A 26,107-nucleotide genomic window follows, 5' to 3' on the forward strand; every position below is an offset into this window, starting at 1 on the left:
CGCCAAAGAGCGCAAGACGCAGACGGGAGAGACGATCGCAGCACTCGCTCCGAATCGACTACCTGCTGCTGCTTGCTTACCTGTTGCTGCCATTGCGCCGAAGATCGTAGATTGGTCGTGGTACAAACACAAAGATACATTTTCGATTAATGGAAACCGACTGGGGATTTACCAAAAAAGACTACTTAATCAAGTTAGATAGTAAAAATAATATTGACTTAAATAGTTTATGAATAAATTGAATTACACATTAATATCATAATATAATTTAAATTTGTATATATAAGTTTTTTTTTAGTTTGTATGTACAAATGAAGATAAAAAATAACTAGTTGTATGCAAGGCAGTCTTTTTACACATATTAAAAAATTATGAATTTAACATTTCAGTTTCAATTTACCAAAGTGCTGCAAAGCTTCTTTTTAATCTTCTCGAATGTGACAATGTTATTTGTGAGCGACTCGATATTATTGCGGTAGGGAAACATGTTGCCCGACGACTCGAAATTGTGTTTGGCGCGTCGCAAACGCTTTTGAATTTGCTCGCGATCGTGCAATCCGCCGGAAGACAGCTCCAAGTCTGTGGAGAGCAGGGCCGAGAGCAACGAGGCAATCTCAAAGCTAAGTTCGAATTTGGGCCCAACAACTTGATCGAGCAGCATTGTGTGGGATGCGAATTCACTGCTTGGACGAGGTCCCTGGGCAGACTGCAATAACAAAACAACATTTATAACACATATATTTAATGGAACTCACGCTCGAAACTCACCAGTAATTTTGGTAGTTGTTCGGACAGACTGAAATCGATTGTTGGCTGCAGTGCAAAATGGTTTTCCTGGCATTGTGGCGTGTATTGATAGCCTTGTGGAGTGCTTCGAAAGCAGGGATTCATTTTCAGCAATTTCAAGCGTTTTCGGACGGCCTCGGGCAACTGATAGTCATGCACATTCGGTAGAATTGTGTTCAACACAATTGCGGATAGTTCCACTGTCGAATAGTTGTTCAGGGCCTCCGAGGAGTGATGGAAATCCTTAAAAACACATGGATCCTGTATGAAAAGCAGTCGAGACGAAACGGTTGCATATTCAATGAGCTCCTTTTGCAACGCTGACAATGCAGGGCGAATCTGCGCGGAGGTATTTTCATTTGTGAGTCTATATTGAAACTCATTAATATCGCTTGTTGTGTTCATGTTATTAATGAATGTGCCACGGCCGGCTACAACAAAAAATGTTGCCGATTTTAAATATCGATTTATTGATAGCGATTTATCGAGTGAATCGACGTAGTCAATCGATTTCATTAATATTATTTTGATCTGCATTAGGTTGTTTGATTGATGTAGCAATTGTATAAATTAAGCATTTAACCTTTTTTTTTGCAACATGCAATTGAAAATGGATTTGAAAAATAACTAACTTAACTGTTTTGTTTGTTTGTAGAATAGTCGCAGTTGTCCACCTTATTTTACAAAGAATCCTAATCGATAGTTGGTATTTTGTATTCAGGGCTTTTTGTGCTCAACAGCATACGGTCACACTACAACGTTGAAAATGGACGAAGAACTGAGATTGATAAACAACAATTTAACCGATGCATTTTCCAAATTAATGAAAAGCGCCTCAAAATGTAAAAGTAAAGCGCTGCAACAGCGCAAACAGAACCTTGCCACGCTGATAAGACAACATGTGCGGCACCTGCAACAGACGGTGGTAACAAATCGAAGGCGTCGCCAGCAGCGAATGCGAATGCAACTAAAAAAAATGCGCACCTTTTTCATGCAACAAATGATCGAGTTGCAAACAAACTACATGCAAATGTTTGTCATGCTGCGCATGAAGCATGCCCAGCTGCAGAGCGTCGAAGAGAGCCTGGCGACAGTCGAACAAAAGCCCGATGCCACTTGCCAATCTGCGACTGAAGCAATTGGAGCAACTGGCGAGACGACATTGTTCTGGGAGCATCAAATACCGCAATTTAGCGATGAGGAGTTCCTCGACAGCCTGCACGTCTCGCGCAGCACATTCCGCTCGCTGTGCAGCCAATTGGCGCCCACGCTGCGCCTTGCGCCCGAGCTGACCTGCGCCGTGCCGCATCCAATCTCGGCGGATAAGTGTGTGGGTCTCGCCCTCTATTTTCTGGCCAGTGGCGAACGCATCTCCATCATCTCGGATCAGTTTGCGCTGCCGCGTACCCGCACCATCAAGTGCCTGAAGATCTTCTGCAACGCTGTGATGTCCAGCCTAGGCAAGGCGTTGCGTATGTTGCCGCAGAGCGTGGCGGATTGTGACAATGTCGTTGCCGGTTTCCAAAGGGAGTGCAACATGCCCGCCGCTCTGGTTGGAATGCTGGGCGTCTGCTGCATTCCGTTGCGGGGCAAAGCGAAGCATTATGCGGAAGATGGGCCATCGTTGCGCATGGAGTTCCTCCTGGACGATCGCATGCTGTTCCGTGAGTTGCAACTGGGCAACAATCACGGAAGAGTGCCACTCTCGCCATTGTTCTCGGAGACACCGAATCCGTTGGCGTTGCTGCCACCGCGCAGCATCAACAAGCGAAAGGTTCCCGCTTTTGTATTGGCGCCCGTCAATCAAAACTATCCGCTGCGTCCGTGGCTGTTGCAACGCTATGCGGATCCAGTGGCACCGCACGAATACGACTTCAACGAGGTGGCCGATCATCTGCAGGAGCTCAGCGATTGCGCTCTTCACCGCCTCATGTCTCGCTGGCGCTTCCTCAGCCAGCCCTTGGACATCAGTTTCCAGACAGCTGCCTGCATCATTACAGCTGCCACAGTGCTGCACAATCTGCTCGAGGAGCTGAGTGAACCCCATATGCTTGAATGGGGCAACACTGTGGACGTCTCCAGATTCAGATCACCGCCAATCGTTCCCAAGCCGGATAACAGCGAGGATGCCGAGCATGCATTAAAAGTACGCGATTTTCTGGCACGCACCATCAGCTCCACGGAAATGTAAATTGCACGTTAAGTAAATAGACTAAGGATAACATTTGTGCATATATTAAGTGATTTAAGTGTTATATATATAAATTTAATACCCATGAAGTCAAACACAAATTGGATTTTTTATTAATAATTTATTTAAATTTCCCCTTTCGTTTTTACAATTACAAGCATTTATATCGATAACGGTCGCTACTCTATTTATCGAGCCTGCAACAATCGATAAGCCAGAGTACATAGGTTCAAGGGATGTATTTTTTAATTTTATATATATGAAGACAAAAAAACATTTGATTTTTTTTATTTTCGTTATCTTTGTAAAGTCCCGCTTTCCTTATTACCTCAACTACAAGCATTTACATCGATAACAACAACAGTTCGATTTAGGGAGTCTGCAACACTAAACTATAAATATGAATATAAGCAATCGATAACATCGAGTAACATGCAAGCCGACAAAAAACATTTGCAGCGATTGTCGCCGTACATTCCCATTAAATAATGCAGTGAGTAGAGAACCAGATCCGGCAAAATGACTAACTTAATCCATGCTAATTACCACTATTTGTTGCCGCAGGCGATCGCGGGCGAGCAGCACGAGCAGCGGCCGAGCGCCGCTTACCGCTCAACCGCTTGGCCAGCCACTGGAGGTGCCCAAGATTATCATAATACATCCGGGTTCGCAGCATTTGCGCATTGGCCGCGCTGCCGACCTCAACCCGCTGACAATGCTGCATGCGGTCGCCTATAGGCGACGTCAAACGCTCGACGCACCACATCATGATCCACTGCTGCCGCCGCTGGACAACGTCCATGCCGATCGTCTGCAGCTAGAGTTCGAGGAGCAGCGTTTGGCCGTCTCGCGCATTCTTCAGCACTGCATTGTCGACGAACAGAATCGGTTGCGTGTTGCAACTCCTCCACAGCAATTAGCACATTTCAATCGCAGCAGCGCCGCCGAAAAAATTCCATCACCGATGCCAAGCGAAGAGATGCAGAGCGATGCCGTGGATGTGCTCTACGACGAGCAAATACTCCGTCTCAATGCCAGCGATGCCCTCAACTATGACATACACTTTCCCATACGACGAGGCGAGTTGAATGTGCACGGCCAGCAGGGTGGATCACTGCAGGCGACGCTGTCGCATCTGGAGCGCATTTGGTGCCACGCGCTTGAGCAGCGTCTGGGCATACCACGACGGGAGTTGAGCACCCACAGCGCTGTCCTTGTTGTCAACGATGTCTATGTGCGGCGGCATCTGCGCGAGGCAATGACACTGCTGCTGCAGCGCATGGGATTCCAGCGCTGCTTTCTCGTTCAGGACAGCGTGGCGGCCACGTATGGTGCCGGCGTTGGCTACGGCTGCGTCGTAGACATTGGTGCCCAGAAGACATCGATTGCCTGCATTGAGGATGGCATCTCGCAGCTGGATGCACGCGTCCGACTTGATTATGGAGGCGGCGACATTGATCAGGTGCTGCTCATGCTGCTGCGCAAATGTGGGTTTCCCTATCGCGAGTGCAGCGTCCACAAGAGCTATGTGGACGCCCAGCTGCTGGATGACCTCAAGGAGCGCTTTTGCCACCTAAATGCCAGCGTATGCGGTGCCCAGGAGAAGCATTTCACATTGCGCCAGGCGAGCGGGCAATGGGTGCGCTACACGCTGCAGGTGGGTGATGAGGTGATCATGGCACCACTGGCACTCTTCCACACCGAGCTGCTCAACATTACGGGCAAATCGCGTGCGGTGCACACCCAGCAATCGGTGCAGGAGCAATATGATTGCGAGGATTGCTTTGATGCGGAATATTTGCGGGAGACTGGTCGCCGGAATGGAGTGCGAGCTGTTGACTTACCCATGCCGAATAGCAACATGCTGAAGCATGCCCAGGTGCCCATCACAGCCGACGATGAGGAGCTGCTCATTGTGGTCGATCAGGAGGAGATGCCACCCAACAGCAACAGTAACAGCAACTCCCAGCAGCAGCAGCAAAATCAACAGCAGCAGCAGGCTTCGTCCAAGTCCAACAACTCGTGGTATTATAATGCTGGGGGGCAGGTGGTGCCTCTAGATCAGGCCATTATCCGTGCAATTGGACGCTGTGGCAGCTACGAGACGCGCCGCAAAATGTTTGGCGCCATTCTGCTGGTGGGCAGCAGTGCCAAGATGCGTGGCCTCGCCGCCTGGCTGGAGCAGCGCATTTGCCAGCAGATGCCGCCCGGCCACGAGGTGAATGTGTTCCTCAAAGGCATGGATGTGGGCATGGTAGCGTGGAAAGGCGCCGCCATCATGTCCGTGCTTGAGAGTGCCCGCGAGCTGTGGATCTCGCAGCGCGAGTGGCAGCGCTATGGATTACGCATCCTGCGCGAACGTTCCCCCTTCCTCTGGTAGCATCCAACTCTCCAATAAATAATTATAAATCTAACTATAAATAAATCATTTTACAAGTTTATATGAAAAATGGGAATTGGGAAAGAAGAGGATAAACTTGAGACGTGTTCAATAAAGGGAGAAGGAAGCATCTCCAATCCCATAAGGTTTATATATTCATGATCAACAGCAATAACCGAACCGAACTACCCATGTCTGTCTATATGATAAAGCGTATATCAGAGACTATTAAGAACTCAGAGTATTCCAGTGTGGAATCTAAGATATCGCTTATCAGAGGCATATCAAGTTCACTTTATTCTGCCACCGTTTCTCAAACACACAAAGATACAATTATAAACAAATAGCTTTCCAATTCCCTACAATATCATTGATAAGCTGTACAAATTTCATCAAGTTCGTATAAGAAACACATTGAGCAAACTAATATCGACAAGCCTATTTGTTCATTTAAAATCCCGAAGCTTTAAATCGAATATGAATTTTATAATTGAATTGCATGTTTGTTCCAATGTTTCCAAATAAATTGATCCGACTTTCGAATCGTCCAATTCTTTATAAAGTGTCTAAACTTATCCAACATCTTATCAAACAGCAGGTCAAAATTGCTAACTCTAAAATACTTCATTTCCAGTGGATCACAATCATTAACAATATATTCTTCAGCTCTTTAAGCTTTCTCTTCACGAACATTAAATGAATAAGCAATCTCTCTTGTACATTCAAAAAATGTATAGTTTATTTGTTTAAAAATGTGTCAGCTGTGATGCGAGTACAAACATTTAGTACAGACGCTGGGGTGGACCCATCGATGACTTGATGTGCAGGGAACGAACGTTCTGCCAGTTCTTCTTGAGCAGGGAGACCAAGAAATTGATCGACAAGCTCACGTTCTGGGAGAGCTCGTCCTGCTTCATGTCAACGTGTCCAACGGCAACGGACAGGCACAAGACCTTCTTCATCTGGAACTTAATTGTGGACTTGACCTCCTCAATTTTGCCCATCATCGACTCCTGGTGCGACAACAGACCAGGGAACTTGCCAGCCTTGTTCAGACCGGGACCCAACAGACGTGGAATCTGCTTGATCAGCGACTCGGAGGCGAGGAAAGCATCATAGGACTTGGCCAGTTTCTTCACCAGCTTCTTGTTCTTGTTCAGCTTCTTCAGGGCCTCAGCATCCATGAACTCAACGCCATTGGCCTTGGCCTCATCGCAATGCTGCTGATCACCCAAAATGCACACCTTCATCTTGGGACGTGGGATGTGCTTTAGCCTGCAAAACGATATGGAAATCATTAGCAAGCCACTCAAATATCAAAATGCAAACAATTCCAAAAACAAAAAGAAGACAAATTTCGTTAAGTCAAAACTTACATAGCTCGCAGAGGAGCCAGGCGTTTGTTAATAAATTCAATTAAATTATTGGGAGGGTCGGTAGTATTGCTACTACCTACTCAATTTGATTTTAAGACCCTGAGTGCAGGTCCGCCGATGTGGTATACACACACACATTCGACTGCCTAACACTGTGTAGCCAGCCAGGGATGACTCTTCATCTCTTGGTTAACAGTGTAGGTTATTTTAGCCAACGTACTTAACAGTGCCAGAGAAACGCTTATCCTTTTGGGGATCGTAGTTCTTCAGGCCGATTTGCAATTCGACCGTCTCCAAGAAGCCGCGCTTCTTCTTCAGCGAAGACTCGAGCAGTCCACTGACGCCCTCGAGGAGCGTGTCACGAGACACTTTCGATCTGCAATTCAAATTAATTCGTTAATTGTAAACTTTATCAAGATTGTGTAATATGTTTGTTTAAACATTGTGCAAATGGTTGCAACTTGCATGAGTTAGTTGCATATTTGACACAAAATTTATGATTTTCTATTGCAATCATTTCCAAACTGATGTGGTCATTGATGATTGTCCAAAAAGCTGGTTTCTGATTGCCACACACCACAAATATTGTGAAGAACATATAAGGCAGCATTGGATCAAGTATTATGCTGTCTTATATTCTTTAAAATATTCGAGATGTGTTCAATTTTTAACGATTTATTTTGCGCAGTCTACTTACGCCATGTTACACCTTGCAACGTTCGTACACGAAAGAAAGATTCCAGCGTTGAGATATTCGCTTATACTATCGATTTATTTTTTGCCAGAATTGCCCCGATGTGGTTATCGATAGTCGGTGTCGTATGGCAAGTAGTGGCAACGCCAAAAGTTAATACACAAATTAATAAGTTTGGCAACAAAGGCTGATGTTTTTTAAGTTTAAGCAGTCCAAAAAAATTTGAAATCGCCTGTGTTTGAATTAGACCAGTTTGTATGGCAGTCTCATCACAACAATATAACTAAAATCAATTTCATTCAGCTAATGCTGCCAGTAGCACCACAAAGAGCTGTCAAAGAGCAAGCAAAGAGCGTAAAACGCGAGTTGAGAGCAAGAGAAATAAGAGAGTGGAAATTTGGTGGTCAAACAAAACAATTGCTTTCACATTCGCGTTGGGCCTGCGTTGAGTTTTCAGATAAAACTTCTGTCGTTCTATTCGTGAGTGTGAAGTGATGTGCCCATCGCTGTAATTTACGAATTATATAACTTATAATCCAAAAATTGCTTTCATTGATTTTCTCACAGCCACCAGTAACTCTAGAAATCAGGCTTTGAACATGGCACGCCTCATCGAGAGCAATGTAAGTTACGAAACAAGTTTGAATGCAGCCTTTGCATAATTCCTGATAACCACCTGCCTGCCGCCCCCTCCCTCACCCATCCCATCTTCTCATCTATCGCACGCACATCACAATTTTGGGTAGCTATTTCATAATTCTTAAAAATATCCATTTGTTTTGTATGTATGTATTTGGCATCTCCCACAAAAGATTGCAAAGAATATGCGGATAGACTACAAATGTACACAAATATAATACGAAATATAAAATATTTGCTTTTCGAACACATTGTCAAATGACGTCATGCCCCTCATGATTAGTAAGGTGTATTTAAACTGTATATTTATTTTTAATCAACAAGATGACGTTAACCAACAAGAGCTCAAACTGCATCATACGATAATTAATAGCGTTTTGTTAATTAAATTTAATATTCAACACACATTATTATTACACATAAATATAGCTTTAGCTATTGACGTAAATGGTTGTGTGCGATACGTCACGTCGACGTCACGGTACGGCGTTTACATTTACAACACATATCAGCTGTTCAAACATCTGAACCGCTCTTTGATGAAAATGTTAAGGGCTCTCTTAAATCTCAGCTAGTCAGCGGCGAGTACATTAATTTTACTCAGTAAAATTTACTGCCTTTCTGTTTATCTCTGTCTGTCTCCCTCTCTCGTTACGCTCAGGCAGTGGTAGATTTTTGTTTATCATCGTTACAAAACGGCGTACGTTTCACAGTGCATAACATATGTATTTGCCTTATAAATGATAACAAAAAAATATAGTTAATTTTCGGTTTGACATCAATTTGCAATAGAATGCAAGTCAGATCTTATATATACAACTGCAATTGATTTTGCAGGGATCTGGAGTTATAGTCGGGCTAGATTTATTACGTTGGTCAGTTAACTGTTTGGCAGCACTGTTTGCTACGCAAGCTCGTTTGCTCGGCGCCCGGCCCTCGTGTTGACTCCGCCGCTTCGACTTCATTTCAATTGGAAATTGTACACCGCAGCAAGCGGTTGATCAAACGTTTGATATTTCTATTGGTCAAATTGAATATATCTGAATATTTTCAATTGCAAGTGATTGTGTGAGAAAATGACGGATTTCGATGTAAGTTCAATGCAAATTTCAATTGAAAGGGCAGGTGCCACGCGCGCTTGAAGAGACCAACGCGGACTCTTTCTCTTTTCTCTCTCTTTATCTGCTCTCTGTTTATCTGTGGGCTGGCAGTGACGTCATAGTTAATTAATGGCAGCCGTAGCGCTTTGGGTGCCCCTGTGCGTTGTGAAATGTTTACTCTAGCGAAATATTAAAGTGGACTACGGCTTCAAGGTCACGGCCGAGACGGTTATTGTGTCATTTAGCGTCTTTGCCAGCTGAAATAACCTCAATTATGTCTGGCTTCACAAAAGCCGCAAAAACCAAAACTAATCCGCAGACTCAAATTTCTTTGGCTTTGGCTATGTGGCTTTATTTGTTGTCGATTCACAATGCAAAGTCATCTTTATGTGGAAAATTTTAAACACTTGGCGAAGCGATTACAGACAGCAGATTCTACGCATACAGCACAGTTTGAACTTTAATCAGCAAAGGCATCATCTGTCTGTGTCTATAACTAAAAATAAAACACGTAACGCAAATAATTTCTACTGCAATCAGGAACATAATCGTTCACTTACATAAAATTAGTTTAGATTAGATAAGAAAACAATAATTAATATATATATATATATATATATATATTCCACTTGCATAATAGCAACTAACGCATTGTTAATAATTATTTTAATTTGATTTTCGATTTGTATACTAATTTCGCGGTTTATTCTGTTTGCAGATTGTTCCCATTGCTGTGGGCGTTGTGGCTGTGGTTGCCGGCGCATTGATAGTCCACTATTTGATCAACAAGAAATCGACGAAGCCGCGCCGTGAACCAAATCGAACGGCACGTTTGAGGACGCTCGTCGATGCGAATGACAAGTATCAGCTGCCGCTGGTTGAGAAGGAGGTGCTCAGCCATGATACGAGACGTTTCCGTTTCGGTTTGCCCTCCAAGCAGCATATACTCGGTTTGCCTGTCGGCCAGCACATTCATCTGATTGCTACCATCGATAATGAGCTTGTGATACGGCCGTATACTCCAATTTCATCGGACGATGATGTTGGCTATGTAGACTTGGTGGTTAAGGTGTACTTTAAGGACACACATCCCAAATTCCCCGCTGGCGGTAAAATGACCCAGCATTTGGAGCAAATGGAGGTGGGCGATAAGATTTCGTTCCGTGGACCGTCGGGTAGATTGCAGTATTTGGGCAACGGCACCTTCTCCATTAAAAAGTTGCGCAAGGATCCGCCCAAACAGGTGACCGCCAAGCGTGTCAACATGATTGCCGGCGGCACCGGAATCACACCCATGTTGCAACTGGTGCGTGAAGTTCTCAAGCACAGCGACAAGGACAACACTCAACTGGCACTGCTCTTTGCCAACCAGGTGAGTTCATCAATTAATTCACGTATTTGCACATGATTCAAGTTAATAGCATTACATCTTGCCTTTTGTAGAGTGAAAAGGATATTTTGCTGCGCGCCGAACTGGATGAGCTGGCCAAGAAACATCCCGACCAGTTCAAGGTCTGGTACACTGTGGACAAAGCTGCCGAAGGTGAGCAGCGACTGCAAATGCTTCCCTCCGCACACGTATTAGACATAAATCAGTCATCCAGTCAATTTCATGTTCATTTTACATATAGGTTTTTATTTGAAGAGATTTTAACTTTAATTATTAATTTATTTCATCTGAGTGTTAGAAGTTTGTTGGTCAAAGTTAGTCTTTATGTTTTTAGAATAAGATTTATGTTGCAAGTCTATTATTACTAGGGACCGTGAAGAGATTTCGATTGTTTAGGATAAAAGAATGTATGATTTGTAGTCACATTTTGATTGTAGATTTGCAAGTGCATGTTAATTAAAATTAGGACGCATTTTCCATCATGTTCACGTGTAGCAATCGTAATGCTAATGCCAAAAAAGTCATCTATTATGTTGAGTATCTTGTGTTTGCTCCTCATGCCACATGCTGCCCTCCAACGGATGCCCCGCACGGCGCACGCACGTTTCATAGCCTGGTCCTACAATACCGGCCACGTCAACGATGAGATGATGGGCGAACAACTGTATCCGCCGCATCCAGAGACGCTGTGTCTGCTGTGCGGACCGCCGCCAATGGTCAACTATACGTGCATACCTGGTCTCGAACGGCTGGGCCATCGATCCGAGCAACGTTTTAGCTATTAAGTCCAACCACCAGCTAGCATCTGTACATATATTTATATATATAATTTTGATTTCATATCACAATGCGAGGGGAGCGTTGTAGGTCGTATAGGTCGGTCTTGACAGTAACAACAGCAAACGAATTGAATCTTGCATCTAATCCATTTGTTCTTTTGTCTTGTCTAATCCCAATTAGGTTGGAAACACAGCGTTGGATTCATTAATGATGAAATGATTGCCGCCCATCTGCTGCCGGCCAACGATGATACGATTGTGCTACTCTGTGGACCGCCGCCCATGATCAACTTTGCCTGCAATCCAGCGTTAGACAAGCTTGGCTATCATCCGGACACACGTTTTGCGTATTAAAAAGGCTCCACACCATCGGCACACATGGGAGGGATTACACAAACACACATTTATTGGAGGCGACACGACACAACTTGCATTTCTGTTCTGTCCATCTCTCTATGCTCAGGAGTTAGCATTTGCATTTGAATCGGTACGAATTATCCATAAATACTCCTGGCCGCAGTTATTTCAATGGGAATTGATCAAATGCCGCCGCGCACTTTGCTTTGTTTTAAATTTTGACATAAACAACTGTTACTGTTATGCATGGAGAGCTAAACATTTTCATTTAAATGGGATTTGCATAAGCCAGCAATTTGTTGTCGTTGAACTCTGATTTGGTTTGTACACGATCCACGAGGGTAATAATTATTCAGTTCATTCAGCAATTCGCTTATTCATTTGCAATCACTTCAATTTCATTTAAGCACGCGTTTGTTGATTTCATCGATTTTAATTAATTTGTTATACATTCACACTGAAAATGCTGTGGATACTACTTAAATCCCTAAAGGGCCAATCAATGTTTTATTTTTCTGTGCAGTACTCCAATCCGATCGACATGAAAGTTGTTGTTTAGATAACGATACTGATAAAAATAATAGATATATATATATACACTATGATTTGCCTCTTTTTATGGACTTTAGCCACTGAATTTTATTATTTATGTCAAACGAAATTCAAAGTACAAGAAGTGTGTTTAAATGTAAGACAAATTCTAGTTTAACAGATGCTAACGCGAATTACACATATTCAGTCATCTTTACTATGCTGGGCAACTTATATTGATATTGGTATTTATTGGCTTATTACATATAATAAAAAAAGGTCAACTAAACTTGTAGTAAGCGTGTCATTACGTGTAAATTTGTATATAGGTAATATTTAATAAAAAACACTAGCTACAAATAGGTTCAGTTTCAGTTAGTGAGAGTAGTAAAATATTGTTATTGGGGTTTGAAGTAAAATTGATATATTTGTTTTTGGGGTTCACAGAACATTTATAGCCTATTTAGTTTGCAATATATATATATATGTATGTATGTATATCATAAATATGTTATAATATTTAATTTGGGCTGAGTGTTAGTTGCAAAATGATGAGAGACTTATTGTTAACATACATATCAGAATATATATATTTATAAATACGTTAAATATAAAGAATACAATGAAAGCAAACAAGAAATTAACTCAAATGCTTATGATTCGGATTATTTTGTGATTATTATTGTGTATGTATTAATTCATCTTGCTTGTGGTGCTCTCTAAAATCATTTGCTGCTGCGCACGCTTTGCGTTGTAAGCTCTTGTCCTGGACTTGATCGCACTTGTGGTTTTATGTGTATGGTGTTTGAGAGTTCTTTGTCGTAGCTCATCTTTTATATGGCCAGTCAGCAAATACAAATGGTCCAGGTAGCTTTGGTGGTGACAGTGCTTTGTTGCAATCCGCGGGCGCGCCTTGTCAGCTGGCAGTAATTTCTTAACTGATTGTAATTACAGTTACGACGTGTATCTACTAGAAAGGTGTTATTACATTACATTAAAAACGCTAAATTACAATACAATTTGATCATGGCTGATGCTGAAGTAAAAAACACTTAAAACTTATATAACAAATTGGCCTCCGATTTAATTTGGCTAGCCGCATTATGATCCTTGACAATCTCATTGATTTCGGATTCGCTCATTTCAATGGACTCCATTGAAGCCACTTTCTTGTATCTGCAAAGGAGTTGCAAAATGCGTTTGTTATTTGCCGTAAACTAAAGCAATATTGAAATGAATTGCACAACTTACTTGTCCCTATTGTACTTTTCCCGTATGGCCTGCGTACTTAAATCTTTGGCTGCCTTGTGCGTCTTGCACAGCATCAATACGATATTCTTCAATTGGTCCAGTGAGTATTTGGTTATCTCCTCCAACTGAGATGTCCAAATCGGCATGCCCAAAAAGTGTCGCGCAAATGCGAGTGAAGCAGCCGACATCAATGATGGCAAATATTGCATATAAGTTTCGCCCTCCAGTAGTGACAACTCACAAATGTACTGCAAATCGTAAGAGTAACAATTGAACAATTTATCTTAAATGCTGTCACGGGCACTGGCCAACTTACCAAAGTCATGCACTTCAGCTTCTCGGGCATATCGGACATCACCGCATAGGTGTTGATAAACACATAGGGTGTCGGTGTACACAAGTTAAAGGAGAGAATCTTAAGGAAAACATTCTCCATGCGCAACACCTGCGCCTTTGTGTAGCTGTCGTCGGTGAGAAAGACAAACTCTCCAACATCTGGTGGGTAAATCTCCTCATATTTACTGTGTGGGAAAAAAATAATATAAAATAGATGAGCCAAACTTGAACAGCCAAACAGAGTAAATGGTACAGAAAATGACGATTTTTACAGCTGGGTAAATAAATTTATGGTAAATGGTGTCAATAGCTAATCATTGTGTGATGTGTTTATATTGTAAAATAATTTGATTAGCGTAAGTGCTTAAGCCAACAAACTATCAATCACAAAATATATATTCTCGCCTGTCTCCCCGTGATAAATGGCTACAAGCTTGCCACTTACTAACCACACAACTATTACGAGTGGGTTGGCTGCATTTTGGTTACTTACGAGGCAATGTACATGGCAGCAGTGCCAACGAGTTGCAGCTTGGAGCGCTTCACCGACATCTGGCTGAGGAAACGGTCCAAGTAGGAGACAGACAAGTAGAGAGTCTCAGTATCCAGTTTATATTCCTCGGCAACTTCAACGAGCCAATCAACCAGAATGGTGCGCATCGAATGATTGATGTCAGTCTGGCGACGCATGTACTGCGGTTTTGGGCGATGCTTCTTCTGCAACGACGAAATCGGAAAATAAATAAAAAAAAATATATAAAAAAACAAGAAATGTTGCAATAAATGGAAGGGGTGGCTTTCATCTAGATTTCGAAATACTCAATCTCAATTAAAGTTAGTTTTAAAAGTAGTAAGCCACAAACATCGCACACAAAATACCATTCTTAATTTACTCATTCAACTGCACAAATATTTAACTTAACACCTTTTGCAACGCTAGCTATTTTCTGCACCTTCCACAGATACATTCTATATACATATTTTATTTTCGAATTTGGCAACCCATACTTCAAATAACTTCGACTACGCTTGGGAACCAAACTTGCACGCTTGCCGGACGACTCTTCTTTTACTCCCCCGGGGCCGTCAGCGTTTTCCCCAATCGAATTTACCAATTTTTATTTGTTTATTGGTTATTTCGCAGTACGTGAGCCGCATTTAAATATATGAGCTGCGCCACGCCACGCCCGGCGCACAAATCTTTTCTTTTCGTTGGCCAAAACAGCAATACAAACACGCTGTACATTAGGTGTTTATTTAATGGGCAATTTAACGATTATTGGACACGCCAAACGCCAAAGCTTATGGGTAGTAAAGTATACAGGGAAATGGTCCAAGTTTTCCGCTACGGCATAATATATTTGCTATGTAGCTCTAATTAAAGAGCCAGGCAAAGTTCAAAGGCTTAAAGTTTGAAACTTGCTTAACTATGATTAAGACGATTATAGACACTACTACTGAGAAGAAAATAACAACCAATAAACGAATAATAATAAAAATAAATAAAGGTTAAAAAGTTTATAGAGACACTACTGCAGGAAAACAACAACCAATAATCTAATAATAACAAGAAAGATCTACACTTCTATACTAATTTTGGTCATAAGATTAGCACATTATTTCTATCGATAATATAAACAGTTTGCTGACAGCTCAGGGTCTTTGAGGTTTTATGAGGGTTGTGTCTGCTGTTGTTATGCTACAAACGAGAAACTAAGCTACGAGCCAACAAACAACAATTAACAATCAACAAAAACGACCCGACCCGGCAACCGAGCAAACAAACTCAAAGCACAAATCCGGTTTGAATATCAGACAGCGAAATACTTTCATTACTGAAACAGACTCAACTACGAGTGTCTATACGTGTTTATATATATTTAATAGAAAGAGTAGGATCACAGTTTCTAAAGGGGGACAAGATGGCACTGCAGATGGCCTTGTGCACCAAGGATGACCTAAGCGAGGCGGTCAAACTGCAGAAGCGCGAACAGTACGAAGAGGAGCGTAAGAAGCGCATCTTCAATGCCAGGCAGCGACTCTTTGGGGTGAGTAGAAGAGCAGCAGAAGCAGCAAGGACTAGATTAATATTGAATTTGTCTCTCTGCCGGCTGCAGCTTGATCTGGACACCTTGGAGCGTCAGATATTGGAGAAGAAGAAACAGCAAAGTGTTCAACTGGAATGTGATAAACGTTACGAGGAGCAGGAACAGCTGCAGAAGCGCCTGATCACCGCCAAGGATAAGGAGCTGGAGAAGGAGAAACGTATTCTCGACTCGGATCTCAACTATTATCGTTGTCGCTATCAGCGCATGGATCAACGACGTGAATTCGATCTGAACGATCCCAATTTTCTGAAGAAATCAAAGCCGGCCCGCATTGCCGACGCCGACAACTCGCTGGGCATATCCAGTGCACAGATCTTCTACGGTGAGGATCTGTGCAAGAACGATCGCCAGATAAGGCAGCGGGAACAACAGCGCGCCTGGCTCGATCAGCAGGTGCTGGAGCGCAAACAGGCAGAGGAGGCACGTCGCCAAGCGGACAATGTGTACATGGAGAGTGTCCAGTGTCGTGACAAGCATCTGGAGGAGATGGCCAAATCGGATCATCGCACGCGCCATCAAATCATACACAAGATACGCCAGTTTAACGTCAATCTGGCCAAGCAGAAGCAAGCGAATCGTGCACGCGAAAAACTGGAGACATATGAGGATGACATGGCCGAGATTTACAATATGCTGTCCAGCGATATGCTGACAGAGAATCCGGACGTTGCCCAGTCACGCTCCAATCCGAATCGAAAGATCGCCTTCATGTATCGTGGCATGACACCCGAGGAGCTGCTCGACTTCCGCAAGAGCCAGGAACAGCAGCTGTCGGACACGTTGCAGCGCAAAACGGAGACTCAGCTGATGGACAAACAGTGGGAACAGTATGCCATGAATATGGATCGCACCCTGATGCTCAAGCAGATTGATATGGATCGCAAGCACAAGCAGCAATTGGATGATTTGGTGCGGGCCAATGCGAAGCTGGCCATCGAACAGGATCAGCAGCGCAAGGATGCCCTCGTCCAGCTGAGCAATGCAGTCAGTGACGATTTCTACGATCAATTCAACAAGACCTCACGTTAGTTCTATATATATATACATATAGTTAGTTCATCTCTGATCCGTGTGTGGAATTGAGGCGTCAGCATTTCGAATTGTGTTGCCGTCTGAATTCCACACACGTTCAAATGCATTTCAAATTCAAATGTATAATTAAAGCGTAAATTACAAATTAAACACTGCTTTTTATCGATTATTGATTGGGCAGACTAACTTGAATAGAATACTAAATCAGAATGTCTAAAATTCCTTTGTACAACTCAATCATAAAAATGAATTTAAAAATCGAATGCATTACAAATTTCATATAAATATAATATGGGATACTTTGTGTTGCTAAAACGGAAATAAATTTTCATTTATTTTTAGATGAACGACATTTAATCAACGGATTCAAGTTTTTATTTACTAAAGATACGAATTGAAATCCCTTACTATTTACGACGTTCTTTTCAAATGCGCAATGAACTAAAAACGGGTCAAGGAAAGGGCATTTTCTGAAAACTAATTACGACAACAGTCGAGAAACAGGGCAGTGGCAGAGTTCTTAACACTGGTGTGTTCTTCCTTAACTGATAAAACAGTAACACGAAAAGAAAAAAACAAACCAAGCGAAGCAGGCAGGAAAAACAAAAGAAAAGCAGCGACGCGCGAAGAAATCGTCAGCAGTCTGAGTCTGAGGGTGCACGGCAGGGTTCTGCTCTGTTTGGGCTCAGCTATTCACATTGAGTGTGTGTTGCAATAGTAGTAGTAGTCTTTACAACAACATACAACTAAATGGTATGCATATGTAACTTTGGTTAAGTACGTGACAAGGCGCACCACACACAGAGTAAGCGTTAAGTTAAGGACTGTCTCTTGCAATCAGAGAGACGAAATGTTCGCTTATCATATTTTGGATGGTTGATCAAATCTATTGTATATATAGAATATTTAGTATTTAGTGCTACTTACCTCGCTCTGACGGAAATTTTCTAGAACATCCTGCTGATACTCAACGACTTCGAAGAAGCGCTGACGATCGTTGCGCGGCAGAATCACACCTTGCAAGACTGCAGCAGCAGCAATAGCAGCAGCATCCTTGTCCTCGGAGAGGCTGTTGTCAGTTAGCTGGTTGCTGCTGATATTGCTGGCATCGGCCATGGAACGGTCCACGGACATCGGTGATAGCACATCGGTGACGGACATGGGCGTGGCAACCAAATCATAAACATTCTGGCTGGTGAACTCACTGCAAGAGAGAATGAACAAAGTGGAATAAGTGAAAAATCAACACTCAAACGACTCTGATTGAGGCACTTACAGTGTATGGTTGTCACAGGGTTGTTGTATATTCTCCTTGTCGGCAACATTGCTGCTAATCGACTTGCCAGTATTTATTTGCACCTGTGTATCGATATTGTCCTCATAGACGGAGAAGGTTTTGAACTGCTCCACCACTGGCACCACCACATTCGGTTTCTTAGCGCCGCCAAAGGTCTGTGAGAAAGAAAACCGAGAATACACAAGAAAAAAAAGAACAAATAAGTAACAAAAGTGACGCAATTACAGCACTGTGTGTGTACGCGTGTGTGTGTGTGTTAGAAGGGGAAGCATTACAACGACAATAACAACAACAACGATAACAGCGGGAGAACGAACGTCAGTTGTTGTCTCGCTTTCTTAAATATTCTCCCCTCTATGGAAAAATCCTGTTACGTATGGCTGCGCAGTCGTCGTCCGCTTTTCTTGTTGTTTTTGTTTTACTGTGCGCGCCTTTTGCTGGCTTCCCTAAATACATTTCACTCTCTCTTTTGCTGTCTCTCTCTCACTCTCTGTCCTGCTTTCTGCATGAGTATGTGCTGTATGTAATTGCATTGCAATGCACGTCACGTTTGCTTGTTTGCTTTAATAGCCTTTTGCATGCTGCTGCTTCCCTTTATTACAACTGCTTCTGCTGAATAGAGACCCACACACAAACACTTGCATATATAGAGCAAAAATAATTGCAAATACTTATTAAATATATAAAAAGAACTTTTTTCTTTGAGGTGTAATCGAGGAAACTCATCGAGACAGGCTGAAAAAAAACCCACCACCATTGGTGTCTAGTCAGTGATCTCACCACCACCAACAAAGTTGAAACGGCAGCTGCATTAGAATGACAAACACACATAAGCACACACACACGCACACACAACGATGAAATAAGGATGAAAAGGTGCTGGAACTTTACCATATTGCCGGGTGCCGCGGAGATGTTGCGCGGCACATTTCCTTGGTTATTGTTAGTGCTGAGCACCGCCAAATTGGTGCGCGTTGCAAGAGCCTTTTCCTTACCGATTACGGCGAGTGGCTGCTTTGTGGTCTTTTCCTTGAAATTCATTGGTTTTGGATTCTCCTTTTCGTTGTCGCGATGTATTTGAAAACTCGCCATCTTTTACCGTAGGTTCTTCTGCTTTACGATCGAAATTTAGTGCAAAATACCTTTTATTTTGTAGCCAAAGCGAACGCGATTACTTTGCCTTGTGCTCTTTTCGCTGCTGCTAAAATGATGGCTTTATCTGCGCTTCTCTTTACTTGATGTGCGCAAGTATGTGTGGCGTGTATGTAGCTTCGTTTCTTTAGCTCAGCTGCTGCTGCTGCGTCGGCGGCGTTGAGTCGTCGTCGTTTGTTGAGTCGCTTGCGCTTCGGTTTTCACCAATACTAGCATAAACGCATATGTATGCGTTAGTCTAAATGCTCAAAGTCGGACACATTTATGCACAGGCAAATGAAATCCAATAAATTTGAAGAACAATTTACATTTAACATCCAAGACGCATACGATTATGATACAGTTGGCTTTTAATTTTTACAACGATTTTACATTACTTCTGCGCAGCACTTGAATTTGATTTACATTTAAAATTGTACGCAAGCTCACGTCAATCCCGAATCGCTTCGGTTACACCGTTCTGCGAGACCCGAACTTATGCTTATCGCACGGCCAAAGAGCAATAAATGTTTGATTTTTTCCCGGTCAATTATAAGCGAACTCGTTACTTTCTTCTTATTTCGATATACGGTACATCGATATATGCATATTAGCGATAGTTATCATTTTCGATATAAAAGAAATTTAAAGTATCATGGATTTCGGTGGTATTACCATTTATTTGGTTTTTACAAAGTAGTAAAACTTATATTAAAATCGGAGTGTTTTTTATTTGATGGCATTTGAAATTAAGCAGCCTGATATATCGATATGCAGTTTTTACATTTGGAGTAATATGCTACTGCTAATATGCTGCTTTGATTCGAAATAAGTGGCAACGCCTTTGGACTGTGCTGCCAGATCAGCCCATAAGGTGATCTCTTTTCAGCGCGAATTATATTTTTCATACTTAAAATGATTTTTTAAAAACTGAACAGGGATGTTTACTTATCCTATTACTTGTCTGATTTGTAAATAATTTTTTGCCAACGCAAAAGGTGCTTAATCAATATCTGTTGATCTTTCTGTCTAGTCCCTCAGTTTTTAAGCAATCTTGACGAAACTTGTCACACATCCGTATTTTTGTTGCGGATAGTACATATGCCGGAGCCGATAGGATCGGATAACTATATCATATAGCAATTAAAGAAACCATTAAAGGGTAGATAATTTCTAACATGAAACATTTTTTGTTTACCAAGTTATCCCAACCAAATTCATCAGTTATGCTTGGAAAAAAAATGATTGACTATATGATATATCGCTCATAGGAACAATCGACTTACTGATTAAATTTCATATTGCCACAACTAATTGATTATAATATCTCAACATATTGTACAAAAATATTTAATATTTATTATAAATGTTAAATTCCGAAAGATAAACTCGAAGGTGTTGCAAGTTTCATTTCCTTTCAGTGCGATACGCATTGCAAATATTGAAGAGAATGCACCACAAGGCAACCGTAATCTGTTAACAATGAAAGAATCCGGCGTTTTCTTCAATGATTTTTGCGCAATTGTTTTGTGTTGCGAATCGCATCACACAAATAAATAATAGCCTTAGGTAGAACAGACGATGGCCGTCTGCTTCTTGTCTTGTGACTTAATAAACATCTGCTGTTGATTTTCAGGAGCCATCGCAGCCAGAAGCCAAAAGCAAACATACAGATATACAGATACATACATATATGTACATATGTATGTATACCTTAAGCTGTGTGGTTATTGAGCACGCAGATGTTGGCCAGGACACTTTATGCCCAATATTTATTGACATCTCGTTCGTTGAGGTTTAAAATTTGCCACTGTGGGTGAGGGTGCAAAGAGCAAAGACTTTTAGCTTGGCGAATTTGTATGCTGACACGAAATTTTTCCAATAACAATTTTTGTTTTGAATAAGTTATTATTGTAGAAACTTCTACTTGAATGTGGAGTTAGCTGAAAGTCCAAATTTTAGTTTATATTGAGCATGCTCTAAATATTATTAAACAAATATGATCTTTAAGCAAATCTATGAATCTAATCTATTTATTTTATTTTTCTTCGTCTCCATATGACCATTTAATAATAAATGTGCGAATCTGCATGGGATTCAAGGTGACACTGAATTTAGAGGAGTCACTTGCACCATTAGCCCACAACGGATCGTGTGGAGCTGTAAAGTATTCCACAGCCTTTGGCATTGATCCTTGGTGATGGAACTTGAATCTCTTCATGTCACTCAGAAGCATGTTGCCATCCAAAGTAGTTTCTTTGATCTCCTTGCCACCCAACGAATCGAAGATGTCGCGAATATTGAAGCTGACTGTGTGACCCTCACTGTGATCCATAAAGTTCTCAAGGCGCATAAGGATTTCATTGCTGGAATACGGCTCGAGTGTTAGCAGATTAACCGATTGCGGGAAATTGCTGAAATCTGGTATCGTTGGCTTAACCACACTGGGCGCATTCGAACTACTAAAGAATTTCCAGAATGGCAGATGAATTTCTTGCTGTGCCAAGCGCTCTCCAATTGTGGGCTTCTCCTCAGCTGAGTTTAAGATGAGATACACTTTACCGCGTGCAATTAAACCCACACCGAATTGAGTCTCATTTAGGGCCTCGCCAACCCCAAATGCATCGTCCTTAAGAAGGCGACGATGGAGCATGAGTTCCAGCTGGCCATCTTGGAGACTAGATCCACCCTGGGCGCGATCGTTGAGTAAAGCGATTCGCTTTTGCTGATCCTCAATGGAAATGCGTGCAGTAACGGGATAATAATTGCCGCTAACGGACTCGGTCATATTGGGAGTGAAGTACTCGCGTTTGTTTACTTCACGCTTGATCATCTCGCGTCCATTTGAATCGGTGTAGAAGACACCCTTGGAGGCGACTCCACTCGTGAAGCGAGTCACAATCTCCCGACCCTGGTCATCGTCAATCGGAATGGGTCCAATCAACCACTCAAATTCTACCCGATTGACGCCTTCATAGATGCGAATTACTTGGGAAATCCACTCATTCACATGCTGATGGACTTCCTTAACTTGAACACCATCGAAAATGGTGTAGTCAACGTTATCTGTCAGTAAACTAATGTCACCATTGGGCCGGAATATGTATGCTCCAGAGGAACGATGCTCAGCTCCTTGGTTGTTGCCCTGGGCACCCGTGTATATGCCAAAGCTTTGCCCAATATCCTCCGTTAGTCCGTTCATTTGCACAGTCTTTAGGTGTCCGCTTGTCTTGTCGAACGTAAGCTTGATTAGCTGTAAAGGAAATTGTTTGTCAATAGATATTTATGTATAGTGTTATCTATCAAAGTCATCTATCAGTTTATTACCAAACTGTTTGGGTTGTGTCTTGATTATCAATTTTAAAATGTTCCCTTACCGAATTCTGTATAATAAATTCATCCGATTCCGCATCATCATTGGACATTGCCTGCATCATCGAATGCACCTTTTCAAAACGTTCGAAAGCTGGCTTCTGTGAGTTTCTCGGCGCCGGCAGATTACGTATGTAGAAGTTGGCGATCTTGTCCACGGTTGCCTTGAAGACCAACTCATGCTGTGTGGCATTCGTGCGGTGCTCAATAGCCAGAACTTGCCAAGGCACCGGCACCACCTCCGAAGCAACTTGTTGCCCTATGAAGAGATTGATGAAGATGAGTAAATTGATGGGTATAATCATTTAAACATACCCTTCTCATTTGTCACCAAGTATTGTTCGTTGTTAACCGGCACACGCACATATTGGGCAGAGGGATGGGCGAGTGGGTTGAAGAGAGTCACAACCACATTGTTGGCACTATTCTCAGTGAATGCACAGACACTGATATTCAGCTGCAAGCAGCTATCGAACTCTCCTGTGCTCAGATTGGTGAGCACTCGAAGCGCATCCCGTGCATTATGCTGGGCATCGACAATAGCATCGGTGAGTAGGCGATCGTAGTCGCGGGCAACTGCCTGCTTCTCAGTACCCGTGATGGCATCATGATGCTGCATTACGCCCATCACTTGACGCAGTGAGTCCAAATTTCCAGTTTGCTGGGCGCTCGTCAATTTCGCGAACGTACTCAACTGTTTGACGGTCTGCAGCAAATGATTGCCATCGCGCTCAAAGCGCTTTTGTGTTGGACGCGATGTAAAGTAGCCTGTCCAATAGGAATGTGCGTCACTGGAGTACGGGAAGAAGTCCTGTGTCTTCTTTGGCCAATTTAGCTGCATTTGGTGCACTTCCTTGAGGTAGCAAGAGGGTGTTGAATAAAACACATTCACTTTCGACCCTTCCAGTTGTCGCTGGTTTACATACCTAAGATAATCAGAATTTAAGGTAAGATAAGATTAGATCCATTTAAATATAAAATATATGTTTTACTTGATTAGTTTGTCCATGTTCTTGAAATTTATTTCTGCGTCTTCGTATTGAAAGTCATCGCCCATGGGCACCATTACATGTGTAGCTCGGAATGAGTTAGACATTTTCTTCACATAGCTCACGAAGCTATCGACTCGAGCCTTAACATTATTATCGTAGCTCTTGCCATCGATAATTGGGTCATCGCTGCAGAGAACGTCAAAGCAGAATCCTGGTGGAGCCGAGTAGTGATGATACAGCATGCCCGTAAAGAGATCCGAGTCACTCAATGACTCACTAGATTGCCAAATCATTTCCATTGCCATGTCCTCCAGACGTTTCCCCTTCTCAACGTGATCCATGCGGGCAAAGAACTCACCATTATAGCCCATCTGTGCAAACATCGAGGCCATCTCACGGGAATGCCCAAAGGGATCAATCTGCCAGCCAATGCGTGGACGTCCACAAGCGCCAAATGTATCATTTAGAATTCTAAGTGAAAGTTGGCATCAGAAAATTGAGCAGAAAGTCGTTATTGACTGTTACCCACTTTAAACCCAGTGAGAACTGATCAATGACGCTTTGATAGTGAACGGCGGCCTCATCGTTCATACTCCATGCACCACCAGTAAACTCCAAGCGACCTTCGTTGACCAATTGCTTTACAAGTCCTCGGACTAGCTCCGTTTGTTCCTGGTACCACTTGAAGAAGAATGCCGTCTCCACTTGTATGAAGCGACGTGACGAATCCTTCAATAGCTCGGCGACCACCGAATCAAAAATATATTGTACGCCAGCATGCTGTATATTATTCTTATGTCCATAATAATACTGATCGACCGTCTTCAGCCAGCCAACATCGTCGTGCGAATGTGGCACTAAATGCACATTAATCATGTTTGGCTTCGTTGCAGGACACGACTGGAATGACAGATTCATGTTACGCATACGCAATCGCGATAATTATCTATAAATTTATGCATCTCACACACCTCATAGCCACATACTGCGTCCGATTGGCCTGTGCTTATAAATAGCAGGGCCCCTAATAGAAATATGCCGCCGAGGAGCTGCATTATGCCACCAACGACTCCAATTGAGAACTGGAGACGAAAGCAAACGGATTAGCTTTTATATACATATGCGCTCAACCAAGCGATTGGAACACATAAAACGGCATTTGGAGAGCGTATAATAAACGGAGATAACACAAGAGCGATTACGTTTATGTATATTGGTACTTGCATACATATATAGATATATATATATATGTGTGTACATGTATATGTCTGTGTGTGTGTCTGTGCACGTTTTCCTATTAGACGATTAGCTCTTAATAGCAGGATGCGACTACGGTTTGATTAGCATTTATTTGTTGAGATTTAATTATTGTTCCCAGGAAAAAATGATACATAATAATTGAGATTCCGCTTTTTTTTTTATTTTTTAATGCCGACTTATGTTGACACAGGAAAATTAATTCAATTAGTAATTAAAATAATAAAACAACAGGTTCATAAAAGCGAATAACTAGCTAAGGGCAATGTTTAAAAGATCATTTGATAATATTCCTCAATGAAGTTAAGTAATCTATATATACGATGTTCGTTATATTCAATTTAATACGTTATCTGAAGGCTTATACTGAATTCATGGCAGCAATACTTATAATCTTGAGTGTTGTGGACTTCATTAAATGGATTTTTAATTGTATAGGTATTTACGATGATTGTGTTTACTAAATCGCATTAATATTTTTATGAATTCGAACTAAGTCACCACAATATTTGAGTAATTTATGCGGATTAAAGCAAAAGTATTGCGTTCATTTTTCAGAGATTAACGTTCTGTGTGTTGGAATTTAGTCTGGTAATGAAATGTGCATGCTAAAAATTTGCTTTCAATAATTTTGACCAGATAATAATTGAGACTTTTGATGCGTTGCATAAGGAATTTAATCCCGTAAAATTCATAAATTAATTGGATTAGCGCTTTTTGAAAAATGAATAGTAATGATTAAATTAATTCTGTGTTGTTCTGGAATCAGATGGCATATTACCAAATTAGAATAAGCAATTCAATACTTGAATATTAATTACTCATACTATTCAAGAAGTTGCTTTAAGCGATATCTTAAAATCAATTCAAATTTATTCTCTTCAACGAAAGCCAATTCAAGCGAATCACTTTAAATATTCTTTAAATATTCTAAATTAATTTGGGTGAGCGGAAAGAGTGAACAAATCGACAAACTTCTAATACGGGTATACAAATGATTCGACTCACAATGGAAACGAAACAAGAATATTTCCAGTGAATGTTCAGTTGACAAAACTTTCGCATTATTTATAATTGCATTATTTATGTTTAATCAGCCAACAAAGAC

At 41.9% G+C, this 26,107-nt stretch overlaps 8 protein-coding genes and 1 long non-coding RNA gene across 12 annotated transcripts; 4 read left to right on the forward strand and 5 right to left on the reverse strand.

The window, feature by feature from the left end:
- Positions 1-287: 287 nt before the first annotated feature.
- On the reverse strand, positions 288-1,203 carry LOC6556917. The gene is made up of 2 exons (XM_001984841.2): positions 769-1,203; positions 288-706 (listed from the first exon to the last, which is right to left on the reverse strand). The coding sequence occupies exons 1-2, from the start codon at positions 1,189-1,191 to the stop codon at positions 392-394; spliced, it is 738 nt and encodes a 245-aa protein (XP_001984877.1). The 5' UTR covers positions 1,192-1,203; the 3' UTR covers positions 288-391.
- A 323-nt stretch (positions 1,204-1,526) lies between these two features.
- LOC6556929 lies at positions 1,527-3,078 on the forward strand. The gene has a single exon (XM_001984840.2). It carries the CDS (start codon positions 1,553-1,555, stop codon positions 2,975-2,977), a length of 1,425 nt encoding a protein of 474 aa, XP_001984876.2. The 5' UTR covers positions 1,527-1,552; the 3' UTR covers positions 2,978-3,078.
- A 334-nt stretch (positions 3,079-3,412) lies between these two features.
- LOC6556896 (actin-related protein 8) lies at positions 3,413-5,900 on the forward strand. Its single transcript, XM_001984839.3, has 2 exons — positions 3,413-3,470; positions 3,542-5,900. The coding sequence occupies exons 1-2, from the start codon at positions 3,466-3,468 to the stop codon at positions 5,355-5,357; spliced, it is 1,821 nt and encodes a 606-aa protein (XP_001984875.1). The 5' UTR covers positions 3,413-3,465; the 3' UTR covers positions 5,358-5,900.
- A 171-nt stretch (positions 5,901-6,071) lies between these two features.
- On the reverse strand, positions 6,072-7,501 carry LOC6556997 (60S ribosomal protein L10a-2). Its single transcript, XM_001984838.3, has 3 exons — positions 7,431-7,501; positions 6,954-7,109; positions 6,072-6,632 (listed from the first exon to the last, which is right to left on the reverse strand). Exons 1-3 carry the CDS (start codon positions 7,433-7,435, stop codon positions 6,140-6,142), a joined length of 654 nt encoding a protein of 217 aa, XP_001984874.1. The 5' UTR covers positions 7,436-7,501; the 3' UTR covers positions 6,072-6,139.
- An 89-nt stretch (positions 7,502-7,590) lies between these two features.
- On the forward strand, positions 7,591-11,943 carry LOC6556903 (NADH-cytochrome b5 reductase 3). Of its 4 annotated transcripts, none has more exons than XM_001984837.3 (5): positions 7,591-7,907; positions 7,995-8,050; positions 9,885-10,538; positions 10,610-10,709; positions 11,517-11,943. In XM_001984837.3, the coding sequence occupies exons 2-5, from the start codon at positions 8,027-8,029 to the stop codon at positions 11,687-11,689; spliced, it is 951 nt and encodes a 316-aa protein (XP_001984873.1). In that variant the 5' UTR covers positions 7,591-7,907; positions 7,995-8,026; the 3' UTR covers positions 11,690-11,943. The 4 variants fall into 4 exon arrangements, with proteins under 4 accessions (XP_001984873.1, XP_032598614.1, XP_032598615.1 ...); XM_032742723.2 differs by lacking the exon at positions 11,517-11,943 and adding an exon at positions 11,169-11,381 and having other exon boundaries at positions 7,708-7,907; XM_032742724.2 differs by lacking the exons at positions 7,591-7,907; positions 7,995-8,050 and adding an exon at positions 8,762-9,157.
- Positions 8,355-8,991, reverse strand: LOC122322617. The gene is made up of 2 exons (XR_006246716.1): positions 8,938-8,991; positions 8,355-8,799 (listed from the first exon to the last, which is right to left on the reverse strand). It is a non-coding gene; the product is annotated as an uncharacterized LOC122322617 (long non-coding RNA).
- A 354-nt stretch (positions 11,944-12,297) lies between the features above and the next one.
- Positions 12,298-19,906, reverse strand: LOC6557858 (G2/mitotic-specific cyclin-A). The gene is made up of 7 exons (XM_001984835.3): positions 19,139-19,906; positions 18,227-18,402; positions 17,878-18,154; positions 14,304-14,527; positions 13,791-13,995; positions 13,475-13,722; positions 12,298-13,399 (listed from the first exon to the last, which is right to left on the reverse strand). The coding sequence occupies exons 1-7, from the start codon at positions 19,337-19,339 to the stop codon at positions 13,276-13,278; spliced, it is 1,455 nt and encodes a 484-aa protein (XP_001984871.1). The 5' UTR covers positions 19,340-19,906; the 3' UTR covers positions 12,298-13,275.
- LOC6556938 (RIB43A-like with coiled-coils protein 2) lies at positions 15,647-17,144 on the forward strand. Its single transcript, XM_001984836.3, has 2 exons — positions 15,647-15,858; positions 15,928-17,144. Exons 1-2 carry the CDS (start codon positions 15,733-15,735, stop codon positions 16,945-16,947), a joined length of 1,146 nt encoding a protein of 381 aa, XP_001984872.1. The 5' UTR covers positions 15,647-15,732; the 3' UTR covers positions 16,948-17,144.
- Positions 19,907-21,123: 1,217 nt separating the features above from the next.
- LOC6558018 (lysosomal alpha-mannosidase) lies at positions 21,124-24,823 on the reverse strand. Its single transcript, XM_001984834.3, has 6 exons — positions 24,714-24,823; positions 24,272-24,642; positions 23,743-24,213; positions 23,066-23,676; positions 22,756-23,009; positions 21,124-22,631 (listed from the first exon to the last, which is right to left on the reverse strand). Exons 1-6 carry the CDS (start codon positions 24,795-24,797, stop codon positions 21,417-21,419), a joined length of 3,006 nt encoding a protein of 1,001 aa, XP_001984870.1. The 5' UTR covers positions 24,798-24,823; the 3' UTR covers positions 21,124-21,416.
- Positions 24,824-26,107: the final 1,284 nt, after the last annotated feature.

This window comes from Drosophila grimshawi, unplaced genomic scaffold, assembly GCF_018153295.1.
Source record: "Drosophila grimshawi isolate 15287-2541.00 unplaced genomic scaffold, ASM1815329v1 contig_44, whole genome shotgun sequence".
Classification (NCBI taxonomy): domain Eukaryota; kingdom Metazoa; phylum Arthropoda; class Insecta; order Diptera; family Drosophilidae; genus Drosophila; species Drosophila grimshawi.